At 32.3% G+C, this 15,524-nt stretch overlaps 2 protein-coding genes across 2 annotated transcripts in view; one reads left to right on the top strand and one right to left on the bottom strand.

Annotated features, from left to right (window-relative positions):
* LOC120328690 (conserved oligomeric Golgi complex subunit 5-like) overlaps positions 1 to 15,524 on the top strand; it is a 38,314-nt gene that overhangs the window by 5,266 nt on the left and 17,524 nt on the right. The window contains exons 4-5 of the mRNA XM_039395220.2: positions 264 to 333; positions 1,199 to 1,319. Of these exons, the coding sequence (XP_039251154.2) occupies positions 264 to 333; positions 1,199 to 1,319 (191 nt within the window). The remainder of the gene's footprint in view (positions 1 to 263; positions 334 to 1,198; positions 1,320 to 15,524) is intronic.
* Positions 4,800 to 11,928, bottom strand: LOC120328692 (uncharacterized). The gene is made up of 5 exons (XM_039395223.2): positions 9,933 to 11,928; positions 8,519 to 9,102; positions 6,529 to 7,496; positions 6,227 to 6,328; positions 4,800 to 6,030 (listed from the first exon to the last, which is right to left on the bottom strand). Exons 1-5 carry the CDS (start codon positions 10,179 to 10,181, stop codon positions 5,690 to 5,692), a joined length of 2,244 nt encoding a protein of 747 aa, XP_039251157.2. The 5' UTR covers positions 10,182 to 11,928; the 3' UTR covers positions 4,800 to 5,689.

The raw sequence follows: 15,524 nt of genomic DNA, 5'->3' as shown, positions 1-15,524 counted from the left end.
TTTTCCTAGATTAGTTCTGTTTTCATAGATCAGTAGATTATAGTTTTTTTACCTGTCAGATGTAAAATGCTCAAATTTACAATTTTCAGCAAGAGGACTCAATTTTTTTCTAAAATAGAAAACACAGAATATCAAAATTTTAAAATGTACTCGAATATTCAATTAATTTCTTTAGACATTGATGGATTGAATTTTGAAAAATATAATGTCAAATTAATTAAATAGAATTTATCCATAATGTTGTTATAATATTATTTTTACAGGATCAGAGGTAAAGTTGTTGAACCGTACAATAAAATTCGTACCAGGACTTTGCAACTTGGAAGATTGCAGGTAAGCATTCTGAATATTCTTATAATTGTATTTCATCTTGTAGCAATCGCCATACATAACATTTAAGCAATCCATGTAACTTGATTAACTTTTCGAATCAGAACTTGTGTTTTTTTGCATCAGTCTCTGCGGTCGACTCGGGGGTTTGGCGCATTGTGCTATGCGATAGGAATACGCTCGCCACTGCACCTCTGATTACCCTGCGTGGATTCGCAGGTCCGAATCCCACGTGGGGTTATTTATGTGGGCTGGGTTAATTATGAATTGCTGGGCTCCTCACCACTGGTCGGTTACGGCATCCTCCACCATAAAGTCCAGGCTTCCGAAAACGAATACCTGGCTAACCAATCCCATCCCCGACATGGACTGATAACTGGACGAGAGGCCGTGGTTCGCCATATGATTAAATCGTCTTATCGTTTTACCTTTCCCCCGAGATGAATATGTAAATCCTATCCTATCCAGTTTCACTGATCGGACTCCCAACCCCAATCGATTAAAGAACTATTTCTTACACCAGGTTTAAATATATATTTTTTCTCTGGATTAAGAAATTTGCCACAGCTCCAACTCCTGACTTAGGGATAATAACATTTTGACGAGCCTTTTTATTGCAGTTATATATTTTGATTCCCATCTGGCATTCTGGGATTCCCTGACTTGGGACTTTTAAAAATTTTAATGATTCACAGCAAAAAATATGAAAATGCAACTTCGACTTGTCACACATAAATTAAGCAAAAATAGCCCTAACTAATAATTATTATATTGATCTTAGGCATCCACATGATAGCACTAGAGAGCAATAATATTTTTGTTTCACAATCTTGCAGGAATTTCATTTTTTGTAATTTCCTATTTTCAGGCTGCATGCGACCTTCTTCGAAGAATAATCAGAATATTATATTTATCGAAACGATTGCAAGCTCAGTTACAAGGTGGAATTCGAGAAATCACAAAAGCTGCTCAGAGTCTGAATGAATTGGGTATGTTTATTACGTCATGTTGTTGGTGATTTTAAATTTCCAAAATTCAACCATGATTAGAAATTGAGTTCATATATATAAAATATAATGCAATTATAATAACTAATGCTTTATTAAATTGATTTTTTTTTTTTCAATATGGTTTCGATCATAGGAAGGCTGGAGATTTAGGAGCCTGCAAGTGGGGACTTTTGCCACTTGGGAGATATGCTCTTAGCACAGCGGTTCCCAAACATTTTGTTTGTGTGGCGCCAAATTATCAGGCAAAAAACCCACAGCGCACTTACACAAAAAAAATATGAAGTATGTAAACAACCTGGTCTAAGGAGTAAAGGCAAAAGTTCAACTCTTCTTCTTCATCTCTACTTGATTTTCCTTTGAAATGCTCGGTTCAGCCGATAAATAAACTGCAGCGTGCGAAATTGCAGCAAGTAGTGTCTATCTCTATTGTCACTGGTCATCTGTGGCTTCCTCCACCATCAAGTCCATGCGTTTTAGTCCATTTATTTCGTGACTTGCATCCTTACAAATGAAACACCCTAATGTAGTGTGGAGTCAAAATTATTATCGTTTTCTTGAAATTAATAAATTATATTTCATTTTCATGTTATGCTATTTTACGCATTGTAATATAAGTGAGTCTATTTCGCTATAAATTAAAATATGCCAAATACTAATGAAAAAATAACAAATTTTAACAAAAAAATCTGCGAGGACCTTTTTCAAGGTAGCATTGTTTAATCTAAATTGAACCTGGTTGAATGGTGAATTTAATTTTGAGTTTAATTCATCCATTGATCATTTTTTCACTATTTTATGAGTTATGACATTCATTTTGGGCCTATTGTTTCTTCGACATTCGATTTTTCAAATTCCCAAATATAATTGGTATTATGTTTCTCATTTTATTTCAGAGAATATGAAAACATATTAAATGGAAGTTACAATTGAATATTGATAATTGGGTACTCCCGTAGTGTGTGTACCGGCTTAGGGTTAGGCCATAATTTCATTACGATTTTCCTCATTTCAATATTAATACGAGTTTCGGGGACTGTCTGTGTTAGCCAATTGAATATACCCTCTGCCCATTGGTTTCATTCCCTTTACGCAACTTGATGTAAAGTAGGCAAACAAAATTAGTAACCTTGATTATTTATACTGAAGTTTGGAATAAAATTAAATATGTTTCGTAATTGGCATTGTTGATTATAAGGGATTTAAATAAGCACAAATCAAGTTTGAAAGGTAATTTCAAATCAATTTCACACCTTCTGGTAAGAAGGATTCAAATTAAGGATTTGACTAAAAAAGATATTAATAATGTTGTCCATGTCCAAATTCTAATTAACATTTCTGTCATAACCAGACATTCTAAATTTTTTAAATTCATAATTGAGTTAAATGATAATCCTATCTTGAATCAACTACAGTAGATCATGTTGTGTAAATATTAGGGCTGGGAATGGTTAACCGGTTAACCGATTTCATATGGTTAACGGTTATGATTTATTTTAACCGTTAACTGACATCTCAGGTACAAATCATCTTTATACCGTACAATTTCGTCAAATATGATTACGTCAGGGCAAATTTATTTTTTGCGGCGTTTAATTCAAAAAAATATTACTAACTGTGTGGGTAAGGAATCAATAAATGTAAAAAATAATGGAAGCACCAAGGTTGCTAATAATGAAAATTTACAATGATGAATTCAGAATCAGTTTTCGGTCGATTTCGAAATATATTGTTCACGATTTCATTGCAAAATCGGATATTCAATGTCATACAATAAGTGTGCAGTTGATGCCGTTTTTCTTTATGGTATATATCTCGAAGTAGAATTCGCACATAGAACACTCAAAATTTGTCACATAAATGACGTTTAACAACGGATTCGGGTTTTCTAAAATATTTCCACATGCCCGAACCACGCTGCCTATATTTTGCAGCATAGGAATCATGAAACTATCTCGATTCGTGAATAATTTTAAGCGATACAGGGATAAGAACATGTGAAATTGCTTTATAACCATTGTGACGTAACAAGCTGAAATTATAATTATTACGTCAAACGTCACGTGGCGGTTAACCGGTTAATTTTACCCGGTGAACGGTCAAAGTGTTTTACCTAAAATTCCCAGCCGTAGTAAATATATTTGAGTCATTCTCTACGCTGAAAACTGTGCGCGATTTTTCTTTGTTTTTATGCTTTTTTATAATTACACCTGTGACGAAATGGCCAATTTTGTTGTTTACTGTCTGGGGCAAATTAGCTATTTATAATTGTATTACGTATTTCCCAAGAGGATAACAGATAGTCTTTGAAAGTAAACTGTTTTGTTTCATTCACCGAATGCTGACAAAAAGATGAAATATCAACGTCTGAGTAGATTTTTGAATAATATGAAACTTGTAACCACTGTCACGATGTTCTTTGGGCCAGTTTTTGACAATTTTTAAATTGTTGATTTGATATTTAAATAATATTGAGGATTAAGGTTTTTGAAGGTTCAGGTTTTTATATACCAACTGTATGGATAACCATGGATAAATTCAGATGTGTGTGGTTCAACTCTTTTATTTTCTTGTTCCACAATTCCTGCATGACTCTCAGTATTATTTCACTCATGTCTCGTATATTTAATCTAAAAAATGGCCCGTCATTTGAAAGAGATCAAATATATTTTTTTCAGATAAATTATATCGAGATTTATGGGTTTACATGGTGCGATGTTTGTTTGTTTACATTTTTGTTTCCAAAGTCATGGATGTGTTGATTTGCCACAATTCTGCAAAATACAGAATCTGTCATTTCTGAACAATTGCATTATGCGTAACATAGCAGAACAAATTGAAAGTATTTGATGGTGTAGGTTATCCCATAGTATTTACAGGAGAGATGAGCCTGATTTAAATTTAGTTATAAACTAATGATGTTGTCTTTTTGTTGGTTATCTAATATTCCCACGAGAAATATTTATTTTACGTAATGTGTCAGGGGCCGCACTTTGGTGACAATATTTTTCACGATTAAACGATTATACCGAAATCCAGACATTAAGCTCATTAAATATTCAGGTAGATTGTCTGGACTTGATTTGATTGAAATTGGGATGAAAATCTAAAGATACTGGTGAGACACTTTTGGCGAAAACATGCAGTTTTTTGGTTACTGTCTCACTATTGGTTTATTTTTCTGAAACCATAGTCTTGTCTTTTATCTTAAAATTCATTTTTTGGCATCACAGTTTTCTATGATTAGTTTAAAAATGCTTTCCACCGTTTGACCAACTCCGATTACTAAACAATTATGCACGAAACATTATTATGATTATGTTGCATACTGTTGGAGACCGATTTTATCGTATTATAAACAACCATTTTTTGATTTTGAAAATCTACTTCGCTATCCCTTCTAATACCAATTTATAAAATACTCTTTTACTCTCCCCACATATAACCTCTGCTCCATACTAGACAAATTTTTCAATGTTGACATTTATTGTAAAAGTTGACTCAAGTGTTGTTGACTTCAAATAAGAATTGAGGTTGTGCGAAAGGGCAAAGAATCAGAACGAAAAATAACATAAAAATCATGAACAATAATAAAAAAAGAACAGTAGGATGATTCTTAAGTCAGAGTCAGCTCAGCTCCTCTAAAATACTAAAACATACTTTGCATGAATTGCTTTTCAAGATATGAAAAACTAAATTCCTTGCAATAATATAAATTCATCAAATGGATATATTTTTGCGAGTCTATGTCTATTCAAAATTGTCTGGTAATTACAAGAATGATAATTTCAAGACATTTAAAATTGGTAACATATAGATTTCTAAATTTTCAATAAATATTTTTAAATTACTTGAATTTCAACAGTGTTAATTAAAGATATATTAAACTGACACATAAAATATTGTACAAGCAATAAATAACTGAAATATCTTGTACTTTTTGTTGTTTTCATCAATATAATGCAGCAATTTTTGAAGCGATTCTTGGGAAAAGGCGCGATAAAAATAAAATTTAGAACTTGAACATTATGACTTGAACATTGCATAAACTAATAAAATTAAATCAAACTCCTAATGAATTAAACATTTATGATTAATAGTCACTGTGTTATTATTCCCTGGTTTCTATTACCACAAGGATTCAGTCCCTTATGTTGACGAGATGTTATTTCACACGAAATAATAAATATCACTCAATTATTCATGCATAAGAAATTTGTTGTTTTTAAGAAAGATCTCGCAGTGTTTTGCGATAACTGTTGACTGCATATTCATAATTTTGTTACACTGCAGAATATTGCAAGTTTTTGTGCCATTCTATTTTACAAAATCCGCTGTATGTGATGTGCTAATTATAACTCTGCTGCGAGTGATGCAATGGTTGTGCTGCAACTTAAAACATCCATAGATCTCGCGGAAAGCGACCTTGTTCGACTATGCGAAGGAGGTAAAAGCAATTCATTATTTGGAACTGCTTCGTCAATACAGTCATCAAGTCCATCTTGGGAAACATGTGGTGTCTCACAGGTGACGGCTTCCCATCGTATCAATGGTGCTTTCACCCGATAACCCTTGCGCTGTATCTCGTCGTTATGTGTACCATTGGTTGCATCGTTGATGTTATCACAGCCATTTGTTGCCATCTTCTGCAGCTCTACATTTAGTTTTTTTGCACTTTCACTCTTCTGCCAACCTATGAAAAGTTAAGTTACCATTTTTAATGGAAATTACTTAGTGGAAAACATATGTCATCAATTGTGTATGTTTCTTGTATAATAATGTGACATAGAGGGTAATCTAAAAAAACGAAACCCAGAAGTTTCTTAGTTACCGTACAAGAATGAAGAAAAAATATTCAACACTGGAACTTTTTTTATGTATGAATATACCCAAAAGTTTCATTAACGTAGATCGCTTTGCCAAAAATAATGTTCTTTCTAGAATATGTCCCAAATGACCTTGGTCCCGTCTTTTTATGCTTCTCTCTCTCTCTACAAAACGGAATATCAAGCAGATTGAAAATCCATCACTGAGCAGCAGACTCCAAAGACCAATATTAGGTCCACGTTATAGGTATGGTCTGTCTTATCGAACCTGGTAGATTCTTGAGCCTATGTGTCTGATTATTCAAAGTGAAAAAACACCTCAGAAAATTGAAAAATTAATCAATAAAAAATCAAAATACTGTTACCTGTCGTAATGACTGATCGCTTCGTAGTTTCATGTTTTCCTTTAAAATTATCTTCACTGTCCCAACATATGAAACAAGAAGTAAATCGGTTTTGGTTACCCCCTCCTGCATCGCTTAAACATGATGGAAAAAATGTCTTCAGAAACTCCAGTCTTATTTTTTCTCGCGAGAATATATACAAAGCTGGGTTGAGAATGCAAGACAAAGCTGCAATTGCAAGCATCCAGTTAAACATCCAAACGGGATAGCATTGTGTTGTGAAAAACGGGGGATTGTATGAATTTAAGTTTGTTGTTGCATTGAAGAGGTCATCTATATCAACGGAATAAGAATCTCCTATGTATATTGACATTGCGATAGATAGTTTACTCATGTAGTATGGTGTCCAACAAAATAAAAATGTGAAAACTATAAAAAATGTCATCTTTCGCAGATGTCTTATTTTTTTCTTTCGTTCTTTGATCTTCCTAGCAGCCATTCTTTTGATAGCAAGTACAACTGTTACTGACATTGCGACTGATGCAAAATCAGTTTTCGCTTTTGATTTATCGTGTTTGTTGACTTTGGGGGTATTTGAAGATTTGGGGTTTTCATCTTGTTTGTTGGGGTATTTGTCTTGTTTGTTGGGGTATTTGTCTTGTTTGGGAGTGTATTCCTCTTGTTTGCTACAGGGTGTAACAAATAATGAATCCTCAAGAGAATCTTGCTTCTTCTTTTTCTTTCTTTCAGCCAAAAAAGTTTTGCGTTTTATTTTTGAGTTACTTTTGCTCTGGATTGTAGGAGTATGCTCACGTTCATATTTTGTCTGGGATTCATCTCCTCTGCAAAATGATTTCAGCTTACTCTTTTCGTTCATAGTGCGTTGCGGTGAGTTATTTTGAGTTCCACAGCACAAGTTCCTCCCACAGAATCTCATGTTTGTCCCATCTTTTTGTGTATTGTTCTGCTTTGGTGATCCTTGCATATATCTTAAAATAAAAATTGAATTAAAAAATTTTAGATGCTTTTTTACTTTGTGTATATACATCAAAGTAAAGCATCATTATATTGTTTGCAAAACACTGTTTTCGTTAGCTTGAATGGATTGTTTTTCTTTTAAGGAATTTTATATCGATTTTATCATTGTAGCATATGCTCTATTTACAGGTGGTTTTCATCTTTTTATTGTAATCTAAGTTACTTTTGCTGAGTTTTTTTTTCATTTACAATAGAGAGATAACAGAAATATTGTAACTTTTTGCAAGGCAATCTGCTTATTTGTTATTTTCTTGTCTTTTGCTTCTACCTTGTTTTTGTGTTTTATTGACGTCAGAATAATGAATTTTTGGCTCGCTAGTGGGCTGTTACAAACATGCATTATTTACAGTGGATTAGTTTCGTTTTCGTTGACGTAATTGTTGAAAATGACCACTAACAGGTTTTTGTGCTTTTAAGTCCATCTGTGCATGAACGTCAACAGTTAAAAGGACAGAAAATGTATGAACTTTTGGTTGTGTTGTTATTCTAGTATAACTCAAAGGGTTAACAAATGAAAATTCAACTGTCCATTCTGATTTGTACCATTCAATCTTTTATCTTATTGATGTTTCCGATTGTCTTTAAATCGTCTTTAATAAGCCATTAACCTCAATGTTTGAATCACAAAACAACTCTTCTTATAAATATTGTTTTATGTATGAAAATTTGGTACTCCCGTAGTGTGTGTACCAGGTTGCGGTTAGGCCATAATTTCATTCCGATTTTTCCTATTTTAGCTCTATTACAAGTCCGGGGATTGTCTGTGTAAGCCAAGTGATTATACCCCCTGCCCATAGGTTTGAGTCCCTTCACATAACTGGGCGAACAAAATTAGTTACTTCCATATTCATACACACACTTCTAGAGGACTGAAAATTTGATATCTATTAGCAATCAGGCGGGCATTATTTTTACAATCTTTTTTTTGGTCTATAATTTGAACGCAGACACAGAAATGACATTGAGTACTCACTTTTTACTTCTGCGTTGAACTGAACACAAGATCCTTCCATAGATTATGATAATGGTTAAAATAGCGGCAACAAATATTGGAATTTCGAATATCAGTTGAATCGTGCAAGACTTAATTGTCATGCCATTACATGGGTGACACTTCAAACAATTATTTTCAGTTTGTGTCTTCAGATATTGAATCCTGGTTTCATTCTCTAATTTTGCTTTAATATATGTAGAGATCTTTTCTTCTTTCCTCACCTGAGTAATGCTTCTTTCATCAATGGTTAATAAGTTAGGTAGAATTGTAACTGCAAGCCCAAGAGTTGATATACACCATGTTATACCAATGGCAATAATGGCTTTTGAATGAGTGAAAAATCTCTTCGAGGGTTTTAAAGACACATCTCCTCTGTCAAGGCTGACAAGTAGAGTTCCTAATGCTGTTGCAACTGTCCCGAATATGATGATACAATTTCTTGCTATCTCCATCACTCTCGGGTCGTTTGATTTTTCATCACATGATTTTCCTGTTAATGCTGTGATCAGAACAACAGGCAGAACCAGTCCACTGAATATTAGATCCACCAATGAGAGGTTGATCTATAAATAACAGGAAAAATCTTAATAATATGTATAACAGAATTGTGAATTCCAATCTCTTCACTTTCTATTCTTATGGGAAAAGGAGACAACAATTTTATCACTAATACACTTATTCTGATTTAATGGTACTCCCTAAGTATGTGAACCAAGATGGCGGACACCGGAACATAGTATATATACCAGGTTGGGGTTAGGATATAATTTCAAGTACAAATACTTGAGTCACTTGGCTAGTCCCCGAACTTGTAATAGAACTAAATAAGGAAAATAGGAATAAAATTATGGCCTAACCTTAACCTGGTACATATACTACATTCCGGTATCTGCCATCTTGGTTCACATACTCCGGGAGTACCGATTTATCTATATTGATCTCATCAAATCATCATGTTTTACCACCTTGCATTTCAGGGATCACTTGTTACTCTACTTTTGATTTTATTGATACTTAATACGATTTTGCAACTTTGCCTTGAGTAAATAAATATTTATATAATGTGAAGACATAATCAAATTATTCAATGGGATTTAGCTGGATAATTTGCCAAAGTCGATGTTTACTGTTTCATATCTAGAGTCGTGTAGATAAACCTTGCTTTTTTATTTTCAACAAAATTTAAATATGGCCCATTTTTGGATCTTTTAGTCTACTGGAAATTACACACAATGAAAATTTTTTTATGTGTAAAAAAAATTCCTGAAATTAAAAATTTATATGGATAACTAATTTTACATGAAATAGAAACGATTTAAAAGATCCCCGACCATCTGTATCAAAAACTTTACAACACATTTGATGATTCAATCTCTTTTAAAATTTTACCCACCGTGAAGAAGTCGCTTGCTGTACGTAGTAAAGACTTTCGAACACAGAAAAGTAGCAAAACAGCACCATTGCACAGCAGACCACATATAGATTCTAATCCTAATACTACTAACGGAAGATAGTAGTATATGGACTGAGCCACTGGGTCTGCTTCTTGTTGAAAATTAACCATTGTTGTGTTTGAAATATTTGCTACCAATGTTGGGTACGAGATAGGTGGTATGTGCAGAAGATCTTTATCAAACGCCATGGAATTTTAAAAACAAATGCCTCACAGATGCAGCACTCTTCATTGTGAATGAGTAAAAATACTTACTATATTTATTTATAGCTTGAAATAACCCTTTGATAGAATGAAACCCAATTAAACATTCATAATAAAATTGTATTAACTATAAACATATATAAAAGAAAACACACTAATGGCAAAACAAAATAATCCTTAATTAAAGTATAGCAAGTTTAATAATAGTGGCGCACCTAATATCTTTTTTATTATATTCAAACAATATTCATGTCTTCAATTTTAATGGAAACTTGCTGCCTAGTAGAAAACTACTGTTCTAATGATTCTGTATTCAAGAATACTACCTTGCGATTAAATTTGATTCATTATATTTAAAGTAGATCTATTTCGCATTGGAATCAGGATATCTGCAAAAAATTGAACGTTATTCATGATTTCAATGCAAGAACGACAGTTTTTACCAAAAAATATATTATCAGAATTAATGAAATCCACCTTTTCTAAATAGCACTAATTGCAACTTCATTAAGTTAAAACTTATGGACTAATTATTAACTGAGAGACTGTGATCTCTCACTGATGGTGGCAATAGGCCTGTTTCTTTTACTCAATATTATCTTTAATAAAATGATTAAATGACACGAGCAATTCTCATCAACCTTATACTGAATATTCAAATGATTCTACAGATCTAGTTGCATACGAATAGTCATTTTAGTCTGCAGGTAGTCAGTAATAGCTTTCCTTAAATCTTTTTCAAATCTTATGATATAAAACCATTCCACAATCTTAGTGTTTATAGTTAATTTCTCATTATGCTGAGGTGACGTCAAATTGTCTCGTCTGCTTATCCCCTAGGCTATTTACACCAAACTTTATATGCATGGTGCTAATCCACTTATCCTATATATCGTGTTGTCGTTGAGCCATAATACATCAACATTAATTGCTTTCGGCATATTGTGGCTTTTTTGTTAATAACACTGTGGCATTTAAATTAGTGATATTTTTTGCAGTACACAAATAATGTAACATTCAAGGTTTTTCTTTATAATTATGAATTATTTTCGTTCAATTTTTCCAAGTTATAATATTTGATTCTGATTTCACTAAAAAGCAGTCATTTGATGAATTAATGTACATTTCTATCAAAGCATGGGGATGCCATCTGAAATATCTGGATTAAATTACATCTCCCTCAGACTTGTATCTTGTGCCCACCGTCTGGCCCAGAGTATCATAAACTGAGTAGACATTTCTGCTTGAACAGTGCATTCTTTGAAGTGAAGGCGTGAAAATACATCATAAATACCCAGTAATGCCAAATAATTTATATTTGTTTAAATTGAAAAATGCTAAATATTTCGAATTGTCATGGGCCACGTAGATAGCATCAAAGGCGTTATCTTGTATCTTCTTATAAATAAGCCTCCACTAAAATGTATGAAAGCGAATAGTAAATTTAAAACTTTCAAGCAGAATTACTTTAATGGACCCTAGAATTATTTATGACTACAGGAAAAATGGAATCTATTTTTGTCAGTGTGGCTTTGAGCGTGTTTGGATTTCTTGTTTATGTTATTAATATTTCAACACAAATATGTCAGAGTACTTGTTTTTATTATACACACAAGATTAAAATATATTCAAAAAGTATTCTCATATTTCCACAAGTTATCTTACTGGATTCTAACTTTAAACATCCAACTGTATATATTGAAATAAATTTTTTAATACCATAAATCGTAAAATTGCATTGTGGTTTAGTTCAGAGACTAGAATTCTGTATAGGATAAAAAAAAATCTGGTTTAGCATATCCTATTCCAATTTTCCTGCTATGGTTGATAACTGATGGATGACTGAGATCTGGAATCTGTCACCATGAAAACATTTTTTTCTTCAAATTTTTTATTTCCTTTTCATATCTTATAAAAAACATAAAATTTCCTCATCTTCGAAATAACTAACTTTGTAATTGGACTGATCTTCTGCTGGCAATCTGTATTAAGTATTCCCCTGATCTGTGAAAGTCAGTTCATCCTCAAACCCTTTGTCATTTATTGATTTAATTGATAAGAAAGTTTTTCATAAATGGCCTCAATTAATATTGGAAGAACCAACTGTGCATTATGATGAGATTTCATTGTTACTTATGTTTTAAAAGCAATTTTTCCTGAAAATTTTTTAAAGCAACACTTATAAATAAAATGATTTTTCCACAATAGTTCCCTATAAAGCTGGGAATCTTCTTTACTTCTTTCAAACAAATAAACAAGACACGTTACGTTTTCAATTGTAAGTATATACTCCCCATATTCAAAGAAAGTATTCTTAATACCAATAACACAAGAACATAAATAAATTGAAAATTTGTAGTTTTTCATATACCATGGTAAGCTCTATCATCTCTGTAATAAAATGACGATCAAGTCTCCCAATTTGGGTCTAATTCTTCCAACACCTTTTCATAATTGTCTGCCTCCTGGGAAATCTCTCAGAGGGATGACAGTTCTTTCCACCAAGTCGAATTTTAAAATAAACTCAATGGCTGTATTCGTCTGTATTTATATAACACATCTATAACATCTAGCATATCATATTGCCGATATTACTTATTGATGCATGCACAATGTCATTCAAAATTGAAAAAAATGGGTTATGTATCACTATCGCACAGATTCCAAGCCTCAGGGAATTTGAGATCTTTAAATCTAATGTCCACTGCTCATGTGCTTATTAAGTATTGATGTTTTGTGGTAAAGTAATACTAATATCATGTTCGTGTACCTCAATATTCCACTCTCCCCTTTCATTGATTTTTTAATTTTATAATTATTAGCTCGTTTAATCTTTCTATTTATGTATAGATTTGGTCAATCTGCCAATTGGTACATTGATGCATTAATTCTGTAAACATCCATATCTGATCCATTTTAGGAGGAAATATAAACAAAATCAGAAATTTACGAAGTTCATATACAGGGCTTAATTTAGAAATAGAATTTGGGTTAAAATGAATTTTTATTTGTCAAGATAATCATTCTTTAGTTGTTCTGTAAAAACTGGTAATTTTGCCATGATTGAAGGAAAATGTTAGAATCTTAATTTATAAATTTAATTTTAAGTTTATACATTTAGAAATTTTAAAATCATATATAACTGTAGGAATACTATTTTTATCAAAAAGTCAATTGTATTCTTAGTTGGTTTTACTTGGGTTAGCTTGAAATTATGGAATCAGACCATCATCAGTATTCGATAATTTAGGATTCAAATTTAAAGTTTGGTGAGCAAATATAGATATTAAAGGTTTTTCCTTCATAGATATGCCAAAACCAAAATTAATTTCATAGTATATATCAGATAAAGGTGCAAGAGACGTGACCAGGCCAAGTGAGGCAAATATGGGATTTAATGAATATCAAACCATTTTAGATTGCAATATTCACATATAAACATATATCAAAATGATACAGCAGTAAAATCGAATAGATAAATAAAATTTTGATAGACACAATATCTGAAAACAATTACCAATGTACTTAACGTTGAACCAAAATTTTAGGCGTTCCCAGAAAATCTTATGACAAGTTTAATTAGCTAACTGTACTCTTCCTAGGTAGTCTTCTCTATCTCCTGTTGTTCTAAGCTGATCAACATTGCAATGACACCTGCATTGTCTTTACTGCTTGACATACTCTGTTCTATACTTGGGTTTTTTAAGGTCTACCTCCCTGACTATTTATTTGCATAATTGATTCAAGAAAAGATGTTGATATAAAATTAGAAAAAATAATGAGGAAATATTTTTTGGAGTAGTGAAAAATTTGCTATCAAAATTTTCAGTAAGATTGACACTGCTTTGCAAGTATATCTAACACATATAGCCTATAACACATGTAGCCTATATCTTAGAATCCTCATGTAAATCAACATACCTCATGATGCCGATATAAATATTCTTGGAAAAAAGATTATGAATTTTGAACTTTTTCAAAAAAATTTTATCCCAGTTTTCAAGTGGTATTTTCTACAAAAGCAATTCCCCACTGTTTCAAGTCTGTCAATTTCCATACAATTTCAAAATAAAAATTTTCTACCTCTTAACTCTTTCATATTGCATTGAGATCATCGTCGTTCGTCATTACCTTTTACACTATGTAATACAAAACTCTATCTATACATGGAGAATATTCTTATTGAGAATAAATATAACACATTCAACACTTTAGTTCTACCGTAATTCAAATTCCAATGCTAATCCTAGTAATAACAGGATTAGAAAAATCAATCAGTTACTAAATTAACATTTTTGAATATGGATTATTGAAAATATTCCAAATTGGTCATATTTGGAAGAGATTTTTGGTCCCAATTAATATAATTTCATGTAAATGAACTTCTAAATGCGGAATAGTTGATGTAAACTGTTTTCAGTGATATTCTATTTATATGATGCCAGATGTTAAAGGAACTACTAACCTCCAACCTCCCCTCCCCCTCTAAAGCGGGTCCAGTTAATTTTCTTTAATAATGTTGCATATTCAAGAGAGGGAGTAAATTCAATAATTGTTTGTCTTTTATAAGGACAAAAGCCCTCATTAGTGCGACCACCACAGTAGAGACATTTGCCTATGTCTCTGATAATGATCTTATTAAAAATTTGTGTATGATTTCCGTGCGGAAATTGGAATAACACTGGCAAATCATATCTGAAATGACTTTTTCAATTAATGCTTAAATGTAAATTTTTATTGTGTCCCACGAATTAGAAGCAAATTTCCATGGTGGTCTATTGCATAACATTTCTGTATAGTCATGTAAGATCATTCATTTATTTGGATTGTTATTTCATTTTCATTTAATCTATTAATTTCTTAAAAAACTCGATAAATCAAGAACAGGACAACTCATGACCCATATTCGTTTTGAAACATATTTTATGATGCATTTTCTGATCTTGACTCTGTGCAAGCAGTCATTAAGTGGTTGCGTGTAGCTTCTCTCAGATATTGCCTTCCTGCCTAACACATCATACCTTGGGTGAGGTTGTAAGCATGGTATTTGAACCTGGGATTTTTCACATGTTATGCCGACGTAATTCGGCCGAATGTTATATTAACTCCCATGTTCTAAGGTAGGGGTGTGCATCACTTATACAGGAGAGCCAGATACAAAGAACTGGGTGAAACAGCGGGCCGCACCTTTATTTAACATAGGCTTTCTAGTATTTGCAGGCATGAAAAAGGCATTGTAACCTTATAAGCGTAGATAATAAATGTGACTCAGGTATAGACTTTGCAAAGCAAAGGGATTGCAATTACTCGCACATACCAGATTACACT

This window comes from Styela clava, chromosome 7 (genome assembly GCF_964204865.1).
Source record: "Styela clava chromosome 7, kaStyClav1.hap1.2, whole genome shotgun sequence".
In the NCBI taxonomy this organism is placed as follows: domain Eukaryota; kingdom Metazoa; phylum Chordata; class Ascidiacea; order Stolidobranchia; family Styelidae; genus Styela; species Styela clava.
The sequence above is the reverse complement of the archived record's forward strand: the minus strand, read 5'-3'. Positions and strand labels throughout refer to the sequence as shown.

Excerpts from the sequence above, each read along its gene's own strand:
- LOC120328692 (XM_039395223.2), bottom strand. The coding sequence starts at position 10,181 with ATGGCGTTTGATAAAGATCTTCTGCACATACCACCTATCTCGTACCCA. Across the intron at positions 9,103-9,932 it reads CAGCAAGCGACTTCTTCACG|ATCAACCTCTCATTGGTGGA; the intron begins GTGGGTAAAATT and ends TGTTATTTATAG. Across the intron at positions 6,329-6,528 it reads GCGATCAGTCATTACGACAG|AGAGAGAGAGAAGCATAAAA; the intron begins GTAACAGTATTT and ends TCCGTTTTGTAG.